Here is a 16,238-nt window from a genome sequence, read left to right as displayed (position 1 = left end):
AAACTACAACAGATAGTGCAACTCTGGGTACAGGAGGCTATGCAATAGTTCCATCATGCAAAATGAGGTCAAAAATACTAAACATAATTTGCAGTATCCATCTGGGTCTGTACAAGATAAGGGACTGAAAAAAATCCTACCGTGGGAAGGCAAATGCTGTCATTCAAGATAAGGAATCCAAGTACAAATTCTACAATAAATACAGAAAATTATGCAAAAGAACTTCGGAAGCCATAAGAGACCTGTGATTGCTGTTGATACAAATACGTTTGGACTAAACAGAGAACATGAATTATTAATAATTTTTAACTTGTTACAAAACGTGCTGAATAACAGTGTAAAACACACTCTAAATCACAGTTTACATGTCCTGGGTTCCAGATGAGCTAATACCAGATAACGGCCTGCATTTCACAAATTACTTACTTCAGCAATTTGGTTGAAAAATTAGATCAAGGACACTAAAGCAAGTCATTATTAGGCACTGCCACATGGGCTCGCAAGAAGACTGTTCAGTAAATATAATAAAGAACCAGAGGTCCAAGAAAACCACGTCTGGTCTTGTTAGATTATCACAGCACACTTCTCAGTGCTCCATTGAGATTTCCTGTCGAAAGAATTATGGGCAATAAGGGACAAAACCCATAGATATGGTAAGCCAGGAATGTTTAAGCATTACAGAAGAGCTATTTGTCTAGAAATTAAAACAGAGCAAATGCTACAAACATAGCCAAGGCAAGCAGCATTGCAAATGGAAGGCAAAGTTAGATTTCAGGCTGATCATGTAGCCACCCATTTAACACAGTCTCCTCTCATCTGCAGTGAGGTCAGATGTCATAAGCCTCCCAAAGCATTTTTCCCATTATTGGACCAGAGAAAAAGTTAGGCAAAACTAAGAGGCACTCTGGCTCCGTGCGTTTTGAGGACCAATAGGATGATATGTTAACAGCATTTACATCATGACAGAAGTAACAGCTTTGTATTCAAACACCGTCCAGCAATAAAAAGGTTCAAATTAAAAGATTCATTGGCTGTAGAAGGAATGACTATGTAACGTATGACACAGTCTGAAAACATTGATAGCTACTGACTTTTAGATTAGATGGCTCTAGTTGTGTATTTTATTAACTGCCTGCTTCAGTTTGTAGATGTTACTTTATGCACATTTGCTGTTAAAAGAAATCAGGAAAGGTATAGCAGTTGCCAGTGACTTGTGCAAAACACGAAAGAGAGTAACCTTTTGTAACCCTGATCCACGTGTCTGTGCTGGAGCAGAAAATAAGTCTGATCTCCTCCTAACACATCTTTATTAAAAATATCACACAACTTGACAGAATTTGGCAGATAAAATAATCTGGTGCCTCTCATTTCAATTAGGTTCAGATTCCAAATGCTGGATCTTGTTGTTATTTTGTCTGTGCAGTAAAGAGCATGCTACTATCAGATGGCTTCTCCTTACATAGGTACTTCCACGCTGTGTTCAAGTCAATTTTAAACCTTCTGTTAAACAGTTTCAAGCAATTGGCTTTTTGTGGCATGCTGTGGTTTTTCTTGTTTTTCAGACCTTGAGTCATTCTTGTAGCTCTTCTGCAAACCTCTCCCAATCTTTCCACGTCCTTCTTTAGTACGGACACCAGATTAGGATATCCAGAAATAGTTTTGCTTTGCCCAGAGATAACCCCACCTCATGCTCTTATTGCATATTCCCATCAAAACTGGCACATTTAGCAGCTGCATTGCGCTGAGAGCTCCTGTGCAGCTGAATGATCCCAGCAACCATGATCCCAGAGACCTTTTCAGAGCCGCCGCTTTCTGAGAGGCAGCTTCTTGTTCTGCGAGGATGACTGACACTGTTCCCAGCTGCATGACCTTGGATCTGTCTCCACTGAAACGCATATTGTTTGAGCATACCAAAAGATGGCTTTGTAAGCTATGAGTGACCCATCCCATTATGCATGGTTACACTGAGTCTTGTTTCACCTGAAAACTTTTATCAGCCATCTTTCAAATCACTAACAAACAAATAACATTAAGGCAATAAGTAATCTCTGCAGCTGCACTAGAAATTCTCACATATATAGTGATAATTTCCAATTAGTAAGCAAGACTTAGCTAGTTTCTAACAAATTTAAGTTTTCTGTATTTAGTATAGTCCTAATGTTTTAATCTGAATGTTGTGCTGTAGTTAAGTTAAATACCACACAGATATCTGAGCATATTAGAGCAAAATAGCCCCCCGTGCAAACTAAGCTTTTCATTTCATAAGAAATACCAAGCTAATTTAGCAGACCCATTGCCCATAAGGTATTGACACCCACAACAAACCATTTACAGACATCCACACATAGACCAGTATGTGCTTGTGCAAGGTGCTAGCAGACTTCAAATGTGTTTGTGGGCACCGAGAGAGCTAATGTCTACGTCACCAGCACCAACAGCACTGGAACATAAATACTCGTTACTCGAGCACTTAACTCCTCTTCTGGGACTACAGAAGCTTTCCTGTATTTCACACAATTAGCTGTGTCACACCACAGTACAGATGAACAGGCGACCAAATGCATTGAAGTGATGATCTGCCTGGGGGGCAAAAACCCAGCCAAACAAAAACCACCAGCAGAGCAAAGAGGAGAGAACAGAAGTAGTGCTGTTCACTTTGAGACATTCACCCAGTGCTGTGTTTGGGACTTGACTCTCACACCCTTCATTTCAAGTAACTGTGTGCCATGAAACCTGCTGATGACGGAAAGTTGGATGGCATCTGTAGTAAGAAAGGCTGGAACATTACATGGGAAATGTTGGATGACCTTGAGGGCTGGTGTAGTAGAAATGGGAAGAAGCTCAAAAGCACAGGGTGCCAGGGCATGTACCTGGGGGGTAATAAACAGAATCTCTGCTGTAAAGTGGGAGATCATCAGTAGGAAATTACAAAGGAGGAGAAAGGCCTGGATGTATTATCCAACTGAAGGATGACTGTGGGTCTCCAGTGTGACGCAGCATGAAAAAGGCAAATACAACCACAAAATACTTCAGGCAAGGGATTTCCAGCAGAGAAAGGGAACCGTCACGTCACTTATACAAGCATTGATCAGACCTCATTTGGGAATGGTCCTTCTCATCCATATTTGAGAAAGGCAAGCACAAACAAGAACAGGTGGCAGAATGGGCTGCTGGATTGATCACTGGTCTTACAGAGAAAAGTCTACAAGAAACAGCATATGTAGAGCGGGAAAAGGAAAACAGGATAACATTGCTCTTCATAGGTACATCAGAGAAAGAAAAGAGACACATAAACTAAAGGTTACGTTTGACTCAAGAACAACTGATGAGGAATAAATACAGGTTAAAACTGAGCACACTTTCTAGTTACCAAAGTAAAGAGTCCCACTATGAAATAGGATAGTGGTAGGACTAATATCTGCATAATCTTCAGATTTTTATTACTAAGTTTATTAAGCTTATTAAGTTTAAGGGTGACAGTGTTACTTGCAACAACAGAGCACTGGACTAAACAATTCAGAAGGCCATTTCCAGTCCTGTGACTTACGGACACTATTTTGTGATAGAAGTAGGTTATCCTTGATGTACACCAGAAGGAACTCGGAATGAAACCAAGTCCAGAGCATCTAAAACAACTCTGAAAACATGTTTTCAGTGACTTAGAAAATGAGGGACGTGTGGAAAGAAGGAACATAAAACAACAAGGAAAACATTTCTTCGAACACCAGCATCCTTACCTCCCATGAGGAAGAGAAGCCCCGCCACATACTGCATAAGGCCTCGATCCCAACAGCACCCCAGCACCCCGATAATCCATCCAAAGAGGATGATGGCCACAGCCATGCCCATGAAGCCAGCTGTCATCCTGCGCAGATCTGCAGTGGGGAAGACAGAAAAACAACATGCGTGTGAACAGTGATAAATTAGCATCATCAGAGGTTCATAACAATCCAAAATGCTACTGATCTGCAAGGTCTTCAGTGTGTGTTGGCATGGGATGATTTGAGTAAGGGTGGTTCAGAGGGAGGACAACCCATAAATTAAGATACTAGCTTGGGCTGGGGAGAGAGAGCAGGTGACCATTTCACCACACAATGAAGCTCAGTGCAGATGCACCCAAGTGACTTGTGACAATTTGCTCAGGAATTAGAACTTGTAAAATGGCCTCAGTGCAACGCTGTGCCTAACAGCTCTAGGCTCTGGGTACTAGCACAACATCTGTTTAAATCCTGCCTTCTCATCTCCATCCATTACTCCACTGCATCCAATGGATGTACCTGCTCAAACTGATATGCGAAGCGGTCTCTGTGTTTTTCTCCAGTGCAGACATGACGGGGGATTCACTTCAGTTCTGACACCCTGTGTGATCTTGAGCAAGTCACTGAGCCCCTCTGGGCCGCGGCTTCCCACGTGTAAGTTGGGCCATAGTGCCTTGCTGTCCAGCAGTGTTGTGTGTGAAACTCAGTGCCTCCAGGATGGTGAGGCACGCATATATTCTGGTGTCAGAGATAATAAATGCACTGCAGACACACGGCTGGGGCACAGGACACTTTATTGCCCTCTCTTGCATCTAGATAGTGACCCTGTCAGATGATTTTTGGTGAGGACGTTTCTGAGTGCTCCAGGGAGCACTGAGAATAGGAGGAAGGCAGGGGGCTTGAGTGAAGCATTTTGTGCTCTGCAGGTGGGGACTGAGTACTACATCTGATACGGGTTCATGGGGTTGACCTGTATTTATTTCATAAATAAAGGAAAAAGTTCCCCAAGACCTAATGTCAGGAACCCTTAAATTAAGACCTGGCTATATCACATATTTGCCTTCTGCAAAAAGGATGGGACTACTGGGATCCCTCCTCCCACATGTGCTGGGAAAAAAAATCTTCACAGCTGTTTTTGATGTGAAATCTGGGCAGGGATACCACCTGGCAACCGAAATAGCAAGGACTATGAGAGCTAAAGAGCATCTTTACACCCTCAAATAACGGAACAGATTGGGGCATCTTCACTAACATTTGATTGTTCCCTGTCCCCCCTCATGCACGCATAGAAAGTTTAAGCACTGGTATGTCAAGAGTGTATGTGCAGGGAAAATTCCAGCCAAGTCAGCTCTCCAAACGTTTGTTTCCTTCTTGAAACAATTTTTTTTTTTTTTTTTTTTTTTTTTTTTGCATAGCAATGATTTCACTTTCTTTCAAGAAACAGAATGCTTATGACAGGGGTAGGAAGATTTGAAAACGGTGAATCATCCACCAGTCTCTGTGGCAGCTTTTCTCCTTGGCTGGCCTTTGACTGTTTCTCAATTTCTGTTATTTTTTACCCTTTTCCCACAGTGGATCAAAAGGACCACCAATACCAGCAGTGCAGATGCAGTGAAATTTGTGAACTGTGACAACTTAGCATCATCAGAGATTTATAAAACTCCTTATCCAAAAAGCTAAGTGTCCACAAGGTCTATAGGTGTGTTGGGACACAATGATTTGATTCAGTGGAATCAAAGTTTACTCAGGACTGTGTTCATTATAGCAATTCTTATGCAAGATCGAGTTGCAGAACGCAACCCCTCCCTTGAAACTATAACCGGTTCCTGTAAATTGTCACTGGTTTTTGCAACGAGTCCCTCTGACAACATAAAGATTACCAGGCCTTCAGCCCACCAGTGACCAGGGCCCTTTTAACAAGACACACATCTTAAAATTTGTATTTTTATCTTAGGTTTTGTGACTGTCCCACCAAAAAAACAAGCAAAAACTCCCCACAAAGAATTTGAATATGTTCAATATGTTCAATGTGTTTTTCTGGTGCAGAAAAAAAAATACATTTCCTGCAGAAACTCGTACTTCCCACAGGCAATGCTAGTCTCTGTTCCTTGGGAATTTCTCAGAGTGCTTTCTAAAACAAGCAGTAAATGTTAGTAAGCATCTTTGATGGCACAGTGTCTTCCTACTTTTCAGTCCGTGAAGGCCTGGGCTCAATTTGAAAGATAGATAAAAACATAAAATGTTTACTGTTTCCTGTGTGATCTTCAATAACAGCACAACACGTCTCTCAGAAGCACTGCACAGCCGTCTGTGTCAGCTCTACGAACCCCTTCCATTTTAACTTGTGACTGCTGACTCTGGGTAACAGCACTTGCTCGTCCTAATGGAAACATACCCTGACAACCTGCTTTTAATGAGCTGAATTTAAATAGCTTTATTCAGCTGCAAGATGTCGGTAACTCCTCAGACCTACCCCAATGACTAGCTGATGGAGCCAGTTTTCATAGGTCCCAGAGGGGATCACAAGCATCCCCACATCCTATATACCAAACTAAGGAATGGCTTTTACCCCACTAAAATCAGTGTGAGTTTTGCCATTGAACAGAAGAGTTAAAGTAGCAGGACCAAGACGTCTAGGCCCAGTTTTGACATTTATTTCACTTGACCTCTCTTCCTGATGGAACCTGAAATTCCCTTTCTAACAACACAGCAAAATCCATCAGCATCTTAACTCTGGGCTTACGTTACCTCTGGAAAAAACCAGAAAGCTAACCTCTGACAGACACTTAATACCATATATAAAAAAATTCAAAATTGAAATTCTTTATGAAATCTTAGTTCTCACAAGTTCAGTGGCTGAGTTTAAGATTGCCATTGCTTAGGCCAGTTGCAAATCTGCTCTTTGCAAGTCCATCCATTAGGGCTTATCTGAAATAAATAAAATATAAACTTTCTTTCTGTTCAAAACCATCTTGGTTTTTGTCCTGCCATAACCTTCCTCGAGGGCAGCCCTTGCAAATGGCAGTGCTGGGAAAGGGGGTTGCAAAGTTGGTTTCATAAACAGCCTGCGCTTGTCCAACAGCATCTTCCTGGTGCTCCTCACCTGTCAGAGCCCACATGAAGCTAAGGTCAGTGCTGGGAACAAGCCTATTTAAAGTGATTCTTTTGCGGGAAAGTACTTAATGTATGTAACCGAATCATTACCCTCAGGCTATTTAGTGAGGAGAAGGCCAGGGAACAGGAGCCTATATTCTCCGGACACAAACCCCTATTAGTGGCACTTTTTATGATTACTCTTCTGTTGGTGTGGTGCTCGACATGGAAGGGACAGCAGAAAAGCAAAGATTTGCATTGTGTACTCGAGGCGATATATAAATTCCTTCTGCTAATTTAGGAGCTAGGGATGCCATATAAATAAACAATTGCTCATCAGTACAAATTGATGGGGTTTTGTCTGAGTTTGATTGGCTTTGATAAGACCTTTCCTGAATACATCCTGCAAAGGTAAAAAGGGTCATGCTTTGTCATGTAACACCACTTTATGACATTTGAGCACATCCTGGGTTTGTTTTTTTATTTTTCTGAAATTGCTTTTATTTATTTTTTGACTGTGAAATGAATGGTTCTCTACACTCTTTCTTTCTTCCTTCAAAAACCTCGCTGAGTAACTACAGCATCTCAGGATCATGGCATGACAATCCCAATCAACTGAAGGAGTGACTATACCAGCAAAATGCATTGTTGAATGTTATGCAGCCAAATGGGAGCTGCAACAGCAAACATACCTTATCTTAGCTCACTCGTGCACTGCTTAGCTGGTTCTACAGCTGATCCTCTCCTGGATATCCATCCCAAGTCCCCACACTGTAGCAAAGTGCACAGATTGCAGGGGTACTATGAATCCCCCTTCTCCACCATCTAGTAACCCAAACCTTTAGAAACGTAGCTACAGGGTGCAAGTAAGGAAGGTATTACATTGCTTGTTCTGTAAGACCTATAACACAGAAGTTGATTTTCAATGCCTTGCCTGTATGACCAGTAGTTTCAATGATTTACTACATGGACTTAGACACCACCATCACTTGTGGGTGGAAGTGCAATATTATCTTTCCACTCATGTTTTAGAGACACCGTCTTCATCCCGTTTTCTTTTTCATATTAACAGACTAAAAGCTATGTGTGATTATCTTCCCCTTGTGAGTACTTTCCATGCCTAGCACTGCTACAGGTGCTGCTGCATGTAATAGACAGGGAACTCAATCCTGACTCAAAAACAACATGGATCATCAGGCAAGGAATACAGACATCATGTTCATGTAGGCTGGAAACAACAAATTTCTTGATTGATAACATTGGAGAAGGGGCAGGGAATGAAGTAATCCAATTCCCATGACTGAAACCGAAATGGTAAATTTGAAAGCCACATGCTTCGTGAATCGTGATGAAAAGAGAAACATTAGCATTTTAGACAACCTCCTTAAAATAGAGACAGATTCTCATAAAACAACATGCATTTCCTAAAAGCATTTTAGTCTTCCGCTAGAGAATATTAACTCTAAAGGTTTTCTGAAGATAAAGAAAGGCAGAAGAGCTGATTAAGATCTGTTTATTTCCAAGCAGCATGTGGTGGAAGGTTCTCTCTGTCAGTTTGCAAATGCCCCTGCCCTTCATTTCACCCTGATATCTGTCCATCTGTATTATGAGCAATAAAGTAATTCATGCTCGTTGTCACATCATGGAAGAAGTTTCACACCCCAGCAGCTGCAAACATAACATGTTCTGAATCAGCGTTGCTTCTTGAAAATTTCAATATGCCTTTTTGACTTCTGATGTTCTGTCCTCTTCCTTGAAATTTCAAGTCATCTTTCTAAAGCAAGGGCTCAGTCTTCCTGTTGATATTCTCTATCTTCCTTTCCACAGAGGAGTTTAATAATACTTCCAAAATATTAGAGATTTCTTTCTTCACAACACATACAGGAAGGAAAATATGAGCCTTTTGTGAAACATGGGGAAACCAAGACAAGATGAGAACAGTCAACCTGCCCATGGCTATGTGAAAAGTTTGTGGAGGAGCGTATAATTGAATCTATATTATCGGGCTTTCTGGCCAGCCCTTTAACCACACAGCACTGCTTTTGCTTTCAGAACTGCTTGTTCTCAAGCGCTTGTTACCAGGTCAAACTACAGTGCTTGTTATCAGACCATCAGAAAGTGTAATGCTGCTGCAAATAGTGTTTCAGATAGTCCATCCTACATCTCCTCCTTTCTTCTCTCAATAGAGAAAGGTGCATAGGGACTAAGGACCCTGAAGCCTGTATCCAGAATATCTAGAGCAGCTTAGAAGACATTCTGGGTATAGCGCTGTTCTTTCCTGAGATGTCACAACAAAAAGGGAAACTGAAAAGGAAATCATAAATATATTTCTGTGCCCCTCTAGGACCAAATGTCAGAATATAGTGTCGCCACAAGCAGAAATAGACTGGGATAGCATAATTCTTCAGCGTAATCCTTCATTGCAGGACACTTTGATCTATACTCTCCTGTACGAGATTCATTCTCATTTGTCTTTACCAGTGTGGGATTAAAAACATTTGTATTTGAAAAGAGTCTAAATCACTCCTTTTTCATCTTTTTCCAAACAAATATATGTATTGGAAGTTGTTCAAGAACTGCACACAGCCCAAGAGCACAATTTACCAGATTTCACTAAGCTTTGTTTAAATGACTTCTCTTACAAAGAATCAGCAGCACAGAGGTACCTTTCTCTGACATCATCCCTTCTCTTACTTCACCCCAAAACTACAGAGGGGGCAAGATGTAAAATTGGACAGATGTGACTTTTATTGAATGCCAGCCCTAGCAGCTCCAGGCTACAATGAACAAGTGAGTATTAATGCAGGTGATTTTGAGTGGCACCTTCTGGCTCTCACGATTCTCTCCGCACGGCTTAAGACTGCATTTTGGATGAGGTTGGCAAGTAGAGGGTGAGGTTTTAATCTTTTCTTTCCACTCCAGGTATGGAGAGATAAGAAAAGAAATATGTATTAGTCTACCTGAGACTCAGTTAAAATCTCTGAGTGCCTTTTACTGAATCATGTGGCAACCCAGTCTTCAGTTTAGAGATTACTCTAACGCAATCACAATGAGCACAGCCCATTTCAACAAAAGTAACAGTGGATTATATTTATATGTAAGTACTCTGCACCAGAGAGTGACTCGGAAATACGCATGTCACAAACACATACACTAAAACACAACCCTCTCAAAGCTGAGAGAAAGAGCAGGAGAAGGCCCTCACAAAAAGAGAAACTGGCACTCTGAAGGATTTAGGTGAGCCTTCATACCACAAGAGGTGCAATGGTGTTTATAAGATACATGCATAACTTCTCCTAAACCAGAAAATCCCATCACCTTCTCTTGACTAGAGTTTGTTGGTTGTGTGATGAAGTGTTAAGTGTTTGGTTGCCAGCATATATGACTAACCTATATGGAAATGCTGATATGAAGCTTCACAAACTGGCTGTGGTCTGTGCTAGTCAACATGTCCCTCAGAACAGGGCATAGAATAGACATCCTGACACATGATTTATTCTTGTCAGGACAGACCAGACCTCCGTCAGAGTTCTTAAGTGTTCTTACAGTTATTTAAAATGGAAACAATCACAAAAGGAAGGTGCCAGCTGTGCACTGCTGGCACTTCATCCTGCCTCCCTTCATAAGAAATCCCACAACTTCAGAGTCAGGCGAGCAGTTCATCAGAGGAGGAGTGAAGTCCTGTCTTCTGCGAAGGCTGACACCTTCAGATGTTCATGCTGACAAACAGCAAACTCCACATGACACTGCAATTTCTTGTCTCTGGTGAACCTTCTCATGAAGCACCAGAGAAGGAGGGGGTGTCCCAGACCGGGTCACACACTGGTGCGTTACTGTCTGAAAGCAATTCCTCCAGTATTTGGGAAAATTACAGGGGCCTAAGAAATTCTGCAGTGGCTGAAAGCACCATCTGGAGCTTGAATATCAAGTCCTGATTTTACTCTTGCCTTTTGCTCATGTAGAGCAGAGAGAAGACAAAAGAGAACCCCTAGGTAATAAACGAGAGATTTAAGGAGGCAGTAGAGAAGGAGGGAAACAAAGTTTGCTTAAGTGCAGGGGGAAAAAGGCAAGAAAAAGTGTCTTGTGAGGCTGAAAAGATGGATTTGTCTTCAAGAGACTTTAAATATGGATATTAGAGAGGTCAATACATAAAGGAGGCATTTGAACAGCAGAAATTTAACACATCAGATGCAGTTCTACTGTAGAAGGCAGAAAACTTTTGTTAGGTCTTGGGAGAAAGATGGCTATGAATACCATCCCATAGAAGGGTTCAGCCTTTTGCTCCAATCTTACTTCCCCTTCTGCTGAAAAAGAAACTTTGGCCAGAGAAGAAAAAGGATTTTTTATTATCTGCTGCGTTGCTACTCAGCTGTGAGTGACAGCAGGCTAGGAAGGAAACAAAAGCTTTGCCCTTACAACCCCTGATGTAGTGGACCAGAGTAGCTGAGCCTATGCCAAAGCATTATTCCACTCCACTCCACTCCACTCCACTCCACTCCACTCCACTCTACTCTACCATACCCTATCCTACCCTACCCTACCCTACCCTACCCTACCCTACCCTACCCTACCCTAGTCCAAGTCATTCCCTCCCCTTCTCTGATTCTGGAGAGGAGATCTTTTTTCTCAGAAAGTACCTGAAGTTGATCATTTCTGCTTGTTCAGTGACGTTCAAGAACCGATCTTGAAGTCTTTCTCTCTCCAGGTTTACTATCTGGGCTTTTAGCACTGCAATATATGATCATCTAGGAACACTTCCAAGCTTCGGTCCCAGGAGAGTACACTTGTAATTTGCTCAGTCAACCCTTTCATCCCTCCTCTTCCTCTCTCATTCCCTAGAAACAGGGAAGAAAGTCTGAGGCACCTGCATTTTCAGCCATCCTTCTTCATATTCATAACTTTAATCCTTTCTGCTCCTGCTAGGTGAGCCCACACAAAGCAAACATTTCCCAGTTGTAGCCATGCCAAGAGGCTTTTCGTTACACAGCTTTCACGGATTATGCAGGTGTTGAAGAATTTGAGGCACATGTAATAAAATGGCTTCTGCTCAATTTCAGTGTGAACTTTGGGACTTTATCAGCTCAGAGCTGTGCTTTTTGCATTCTTCTCCCTTCCTGTTCCCTTGAGGAACTCAGGGAGTACACACTTCTTTATGCTGGTCGCCTTTTACTTTAAGTGACCTCTCCTTTGAGCCACCACACCAGAGGTATGATCTTGCTGGGGAGGAAGAACCACACAGTCCCTCAGCACCACGTTAGCCTGGCCAGAGGGATCATTCCTGGAGGATGTGAGGCACCATCTCCCTGCGGCCAGCACCTCCAGCCCCAGCGGCAGTGGGAGAGGCCAGGTGGAAAGCCCAGCTTTCTAAATGGAAGTTTTCTTGTATTCTCTAGTGGTCTGGAAGAGAGCTGGCTCTGGGTTTCAGGGCAAAGGCGACACCCTTCATTGTAAAGTGCTTTCAGTGCTGGTGAGAAGCACTGCTCTGACACCACTGAAGGCTGAACTACTCCATTTATCCCCCGCCTCTAGGTGCAGTGCACAGGAGGAAATGCAGAGCAGGGCATCGGGGCAAGCTTCACCACGCAGCCCTGCCAGGGTGTCACAGGCACCTAGAGACACCTCGAGGGCAAGCGGTCTCTCCAGCACCGCTATCTGCAAGGGACAGAGCATCTAGCGTGAACAGCCCAGTGAGCTCTGCTTTCCCTGAAATCAGTGGGAGGGTTGGGTGCTCCAAAGCTTTCCTCTGAAAATCAGACTTTCTCCTGTCTCCCAGGGGTGCTGTGGAAGCCAGTTCACCACTTTTTCTTCAGAGGCATTCAGGTAATAATGATGTACAGAGTACAATAAGAGTTGCGTGAAAATAATCTGGATACAGAAAGCCCTATATCCTATTATATATAGTAATGGTTTTATTGTCTAGTTTACAAAAGTCTCCTTCCACAGTGAGCAGAAACTGTCCTGTTACACTCTGCTTTTTATATGCCAGCCACCATCGCAGTATCTACATGTCCACTAAATACATGGAAGTTTATTAAAATTAAATCTTCAGTTAGTATCTCTTGAACCACTTCTTGCAAAGGTGGCCAGGGATCATCAGGGCCGGAAGGAAGCAGAAGAAAAAACAGAAACACTTTTTTTCCTCCCTTTTTCTTTCAGTGAGAAGAGAAGAGAGGACAAAAACAGATGGAGAATGGAAGAGAGTCATGAGGAAAATTAAAGTTTGTATTAAAGATGACAAATGGAGCATGACAGAAAGAAAGAAACATAATTGTATGTAAAACCCCAGCATCAGGCAGTGTTGAGGGCCTTTGTAAAACGCAGATTTACCCTAAGCTCCTCCTGAAGATAAATGAAGATGGAGGTATGCAGGAATGGACCACAGGAGGACCAGGAGGGGTAATACAGAAAGAGGGAGACTTGGTAATTCCTCCTCTGTTTTACCTTCTTCCCTCTACATTTGACTTCCCTCCTCTGCTGCCCAGCCCAGCCCAGCACCAAAGCCTTGCTCACATGTCAGGAGCAACTAAAACATTATCCAAAAGGTTTTTCTTCCTTTTCAGCCCCTGCCCCAACCACTGATGCAATATTACGCAGCACAAGCCTGAGAATAATCCCATCATAAAGCATTCAGAGCAGCAGGTTTGATAAATGGCTGGCATGAAAAAGGCTGGAGGTGGAGGGATGGTATCTCTGCTTTATCAGTGCCCCAGCACTCTGCTCAAACATACTTATTCCACAGACCCCAGCATAAAACATTTTAATTCAGGAACTCTGAAAGGCGTATTCTTGTTTTTAAAAAAGACCGTTTAATGCAAGTGAGGCTGGGCTGGAGGCTGGGAAGAGAGGAAGGAGGATGGGGGAGAAGGAGGGAGGAAGTATAGAAAGACATTTAAAGCTGTGAGAAAACACTCTCCCTTATAGAGAAATTTTGATTTTGAAGTTTACTCTTCTATTAACATTTAAATTGAAAGGCGTTTCTTCCAAGCTCCACATAGGAAACCAGAAAATCTGCATTTAAATAGATACCATTTAAAAGTGGGGAAAAACATATATCAGCATTGAATGCTTCTCCATTTGTCTGAAAAGAACTTCTCTTACAGATGATTATTAATTTTTTTCTTTTTTCTTTGTGTGTGCTAAAAAGAGAAATTGGAAGCACATTAAAATTCTGCTTGGCACGAGAAGGAGGCGGGGGGATGGCTGCTTAATTGCCCAAAACCCTGGTTTTGAGCTCGGATATTCTGCAGGAGGGCCTCTGGAGCCTGCAGGAGGCAGCCCAGCCTGCTACCAGGGACGGGGCCAAGCAGGTCCTCTCCTGCCTGGTCCTGGTGCCACGGCGCCCATGCCCGAGGGGCTGCACACTCCCACCGCAACACCCACCTCACTGGGAACGTCACCAGGGTCCCCAGTCCCAGTTGGAGAATCAGACTTTCTGCATTTTTGTTAGACACCTCTGTGCCTTCAGGGCACCATCTAGAAAACAGGGACATGCACCTCCTTGAAAACCACCTAAGGACGGCTCTTATGTGTGGTGTTGAGCAGGGTGTCATAGGAGGAGAACTCACAACTGAGGAGTCAGTGGGGTTTTGGGAGGCTGCGCTCAGAGTGTTTGGAAAGAAGTCCTGGAGCAAGAGGAAATGTCCAAGTTGATCCACGTTTCACGTCATGCTCTCATTGTGTGTGTTGGTGCCTGGGGCTCTGTACAGTCCATCACAATCCCAGAAACCTCATATGAGATTTGGATCTAGTGTTTTGCGCAGCGTTACCTCCTCTCCTGCAGCAAAAGCAGCAAGAACAAGAAAGAGCAAGAGCAGCCTCCTGAGCGGGGGAGAGCTGAAATCCCCAACGCGCACACGGAGAGGTGGAAAGCTGGGAATGAATAAAGGCAATATCCCCGATACATGTCCTCCCTACCTCTTTCCCTCACCTGCCCATCCCTGCCTCCTCTCTGCCTGAAGTGACCAACCTGAGGCTCAGCTTTGCCACACACCAGGGCCCCACATCCCACGTGTTGGTCATTGGCTTGCTTACAGAGGGACGGGCAGGAGCATGGGGGGGAGCAGGGAAGTTCCTGCCTTGTGAGAGAGGGGCCTCTCACCGGCTGTGTCTGCTGCAGAATCCCCATTTCTTGGTTTTTGTTGCAAGTGGTGAAATTATATTTCACCTACCAGCAACATTCAGGGAGCAAGAAAGAGCCACCTGCGCGTGGTGCTCGCTCTAACTCCAGGGCACAATGGGCCTCATCGCCACTGAAGAATCCCCAGGACAATCTGATTATTAATATTCATTCCTTTTTTCTCCGCCTCATTTTCCAGCTCATTCCTACAGAAAAGGTCAGACACAATCTACCCCCCAGCATTACATTATCCGCCACCTCAAGGGCCTTTTCTGCCATGTCAAAAAGGGAATAATCAGGAGCAAAGGAGGGTTGGTGCCCCAGAGGCTCAGCTACAGATTCTGGTGGCTTTCCCCTTTAGGTCACTGATCTGAATCTAGGACAAGCTGGCGCTGGCTGTGAGCTACAGTCCAAAAGCCGGGCAGTGGTTCCTGTGAAATGGCAGCTCCATACAAACCCAAAGGACGAGTACCTACACCGTGCTTTGGCTCTTTTTAGAGAGTAATAGCACAACACTGATTTAAATTTTTGGTAGGGTCTGGGCACTTCTCCTCCTCCTCCTCCTGCTTCTCTAATGGATGTCTCCAGTGCTTCCAGCTAGACATTGGGTTGATTTTAAAAAAACAAAGGGGAAAAGCCAAAGGAAAAAATGAGGCATGAGAAGGATGGTTCAGTTATCCAGGTACTAGCAGAGAGTCTGTAAAGATGCAGATACTACTTGCTGCTGTCTCACAGACTTGCATGGCAAGAAAGTCAGGCTTTCTGTGCCTCAATTCTCATAAACTGGGATAATCTCACCTCACCGGGTCATTTTGAGGATTAATACATTAAAGATTGTGAGCTAGGTTCTCTGCAATGATGGTAACAGAACCCCTAAAAATGCCTTGGACAGATAAAAACTTTGCAGTAGGATATGGGAATTTTTTTCAGTGGTGATTTTGAATACAATCTGATTAAATCTGAAAAAGCAGAGAGATGTAAATAAGCAAAACGGTAGCTCTCATCTGTATACAGGCACCTGTAAACTTGGGGAGAGCAATTGAACGTCATGACTATTTCTCTGGCCAAGCTGAAATCGTGGAACCAAGACCCACAATCTCCCAGTTTGACACTGGGTTCCCATCAGACCCAATTTTTGCAGCATGATCCTGCCTCTAGTCACTGGGTCAATGAAGATGAACATCTCCTGTCACTCAACACCCAAATGAATTTGGCCAACTTGCTCTCATTGCCTCTCCATCTCCCCCCCCAGCTTGCTGGGATCTCACAAG

The 16,238-nt window shown here is 43.4% G+C and overlaps 1 protein-coding gene across 2 annotated transcripts in view; it reads right to left on the bottom strand.

Annotated features, from left to right (window-relative positions):
- Positions 1-16,238, bottom strand: part of TMEM178B (transmembrane protein 178B) — a 232,532-nt gene that overhangs the window by 16,964 nt on the left and 199,330 nt on the right. For both annotated transcript variants that reach the window (XM_076340235.1, XM_076340227.1), the window contains one exon: positions 3,738-3,875. In XM_076340235.1, the coding sequence (XP_076196350.1) occupies positions 3,738-3,875 (138 nt within the window). The remainder of the gene's footprint in view (positions 1-3,737; positions 3,876-16,238) is intronic.

Source organism: Aptenodytes patagonicus, chromosome 1 (genome assembly GCF_965638725.1).
Source record: "Aptenodytes patagonicus chromosome 1, bAptPat1.pri.cur, whole genome shotgun sequence".
NCBI lineage: Eukaryota > Metazoa > Chordata > Aves > Sphenisciformes > Spheniscidae > Aptenodytes > Aptenodytes patagonicus.
The sequence above is the reverse complement of the archived record's forward strand: the minus strand, read 5'-3'. Positions and strand labels throughout refer to the sequence as shown.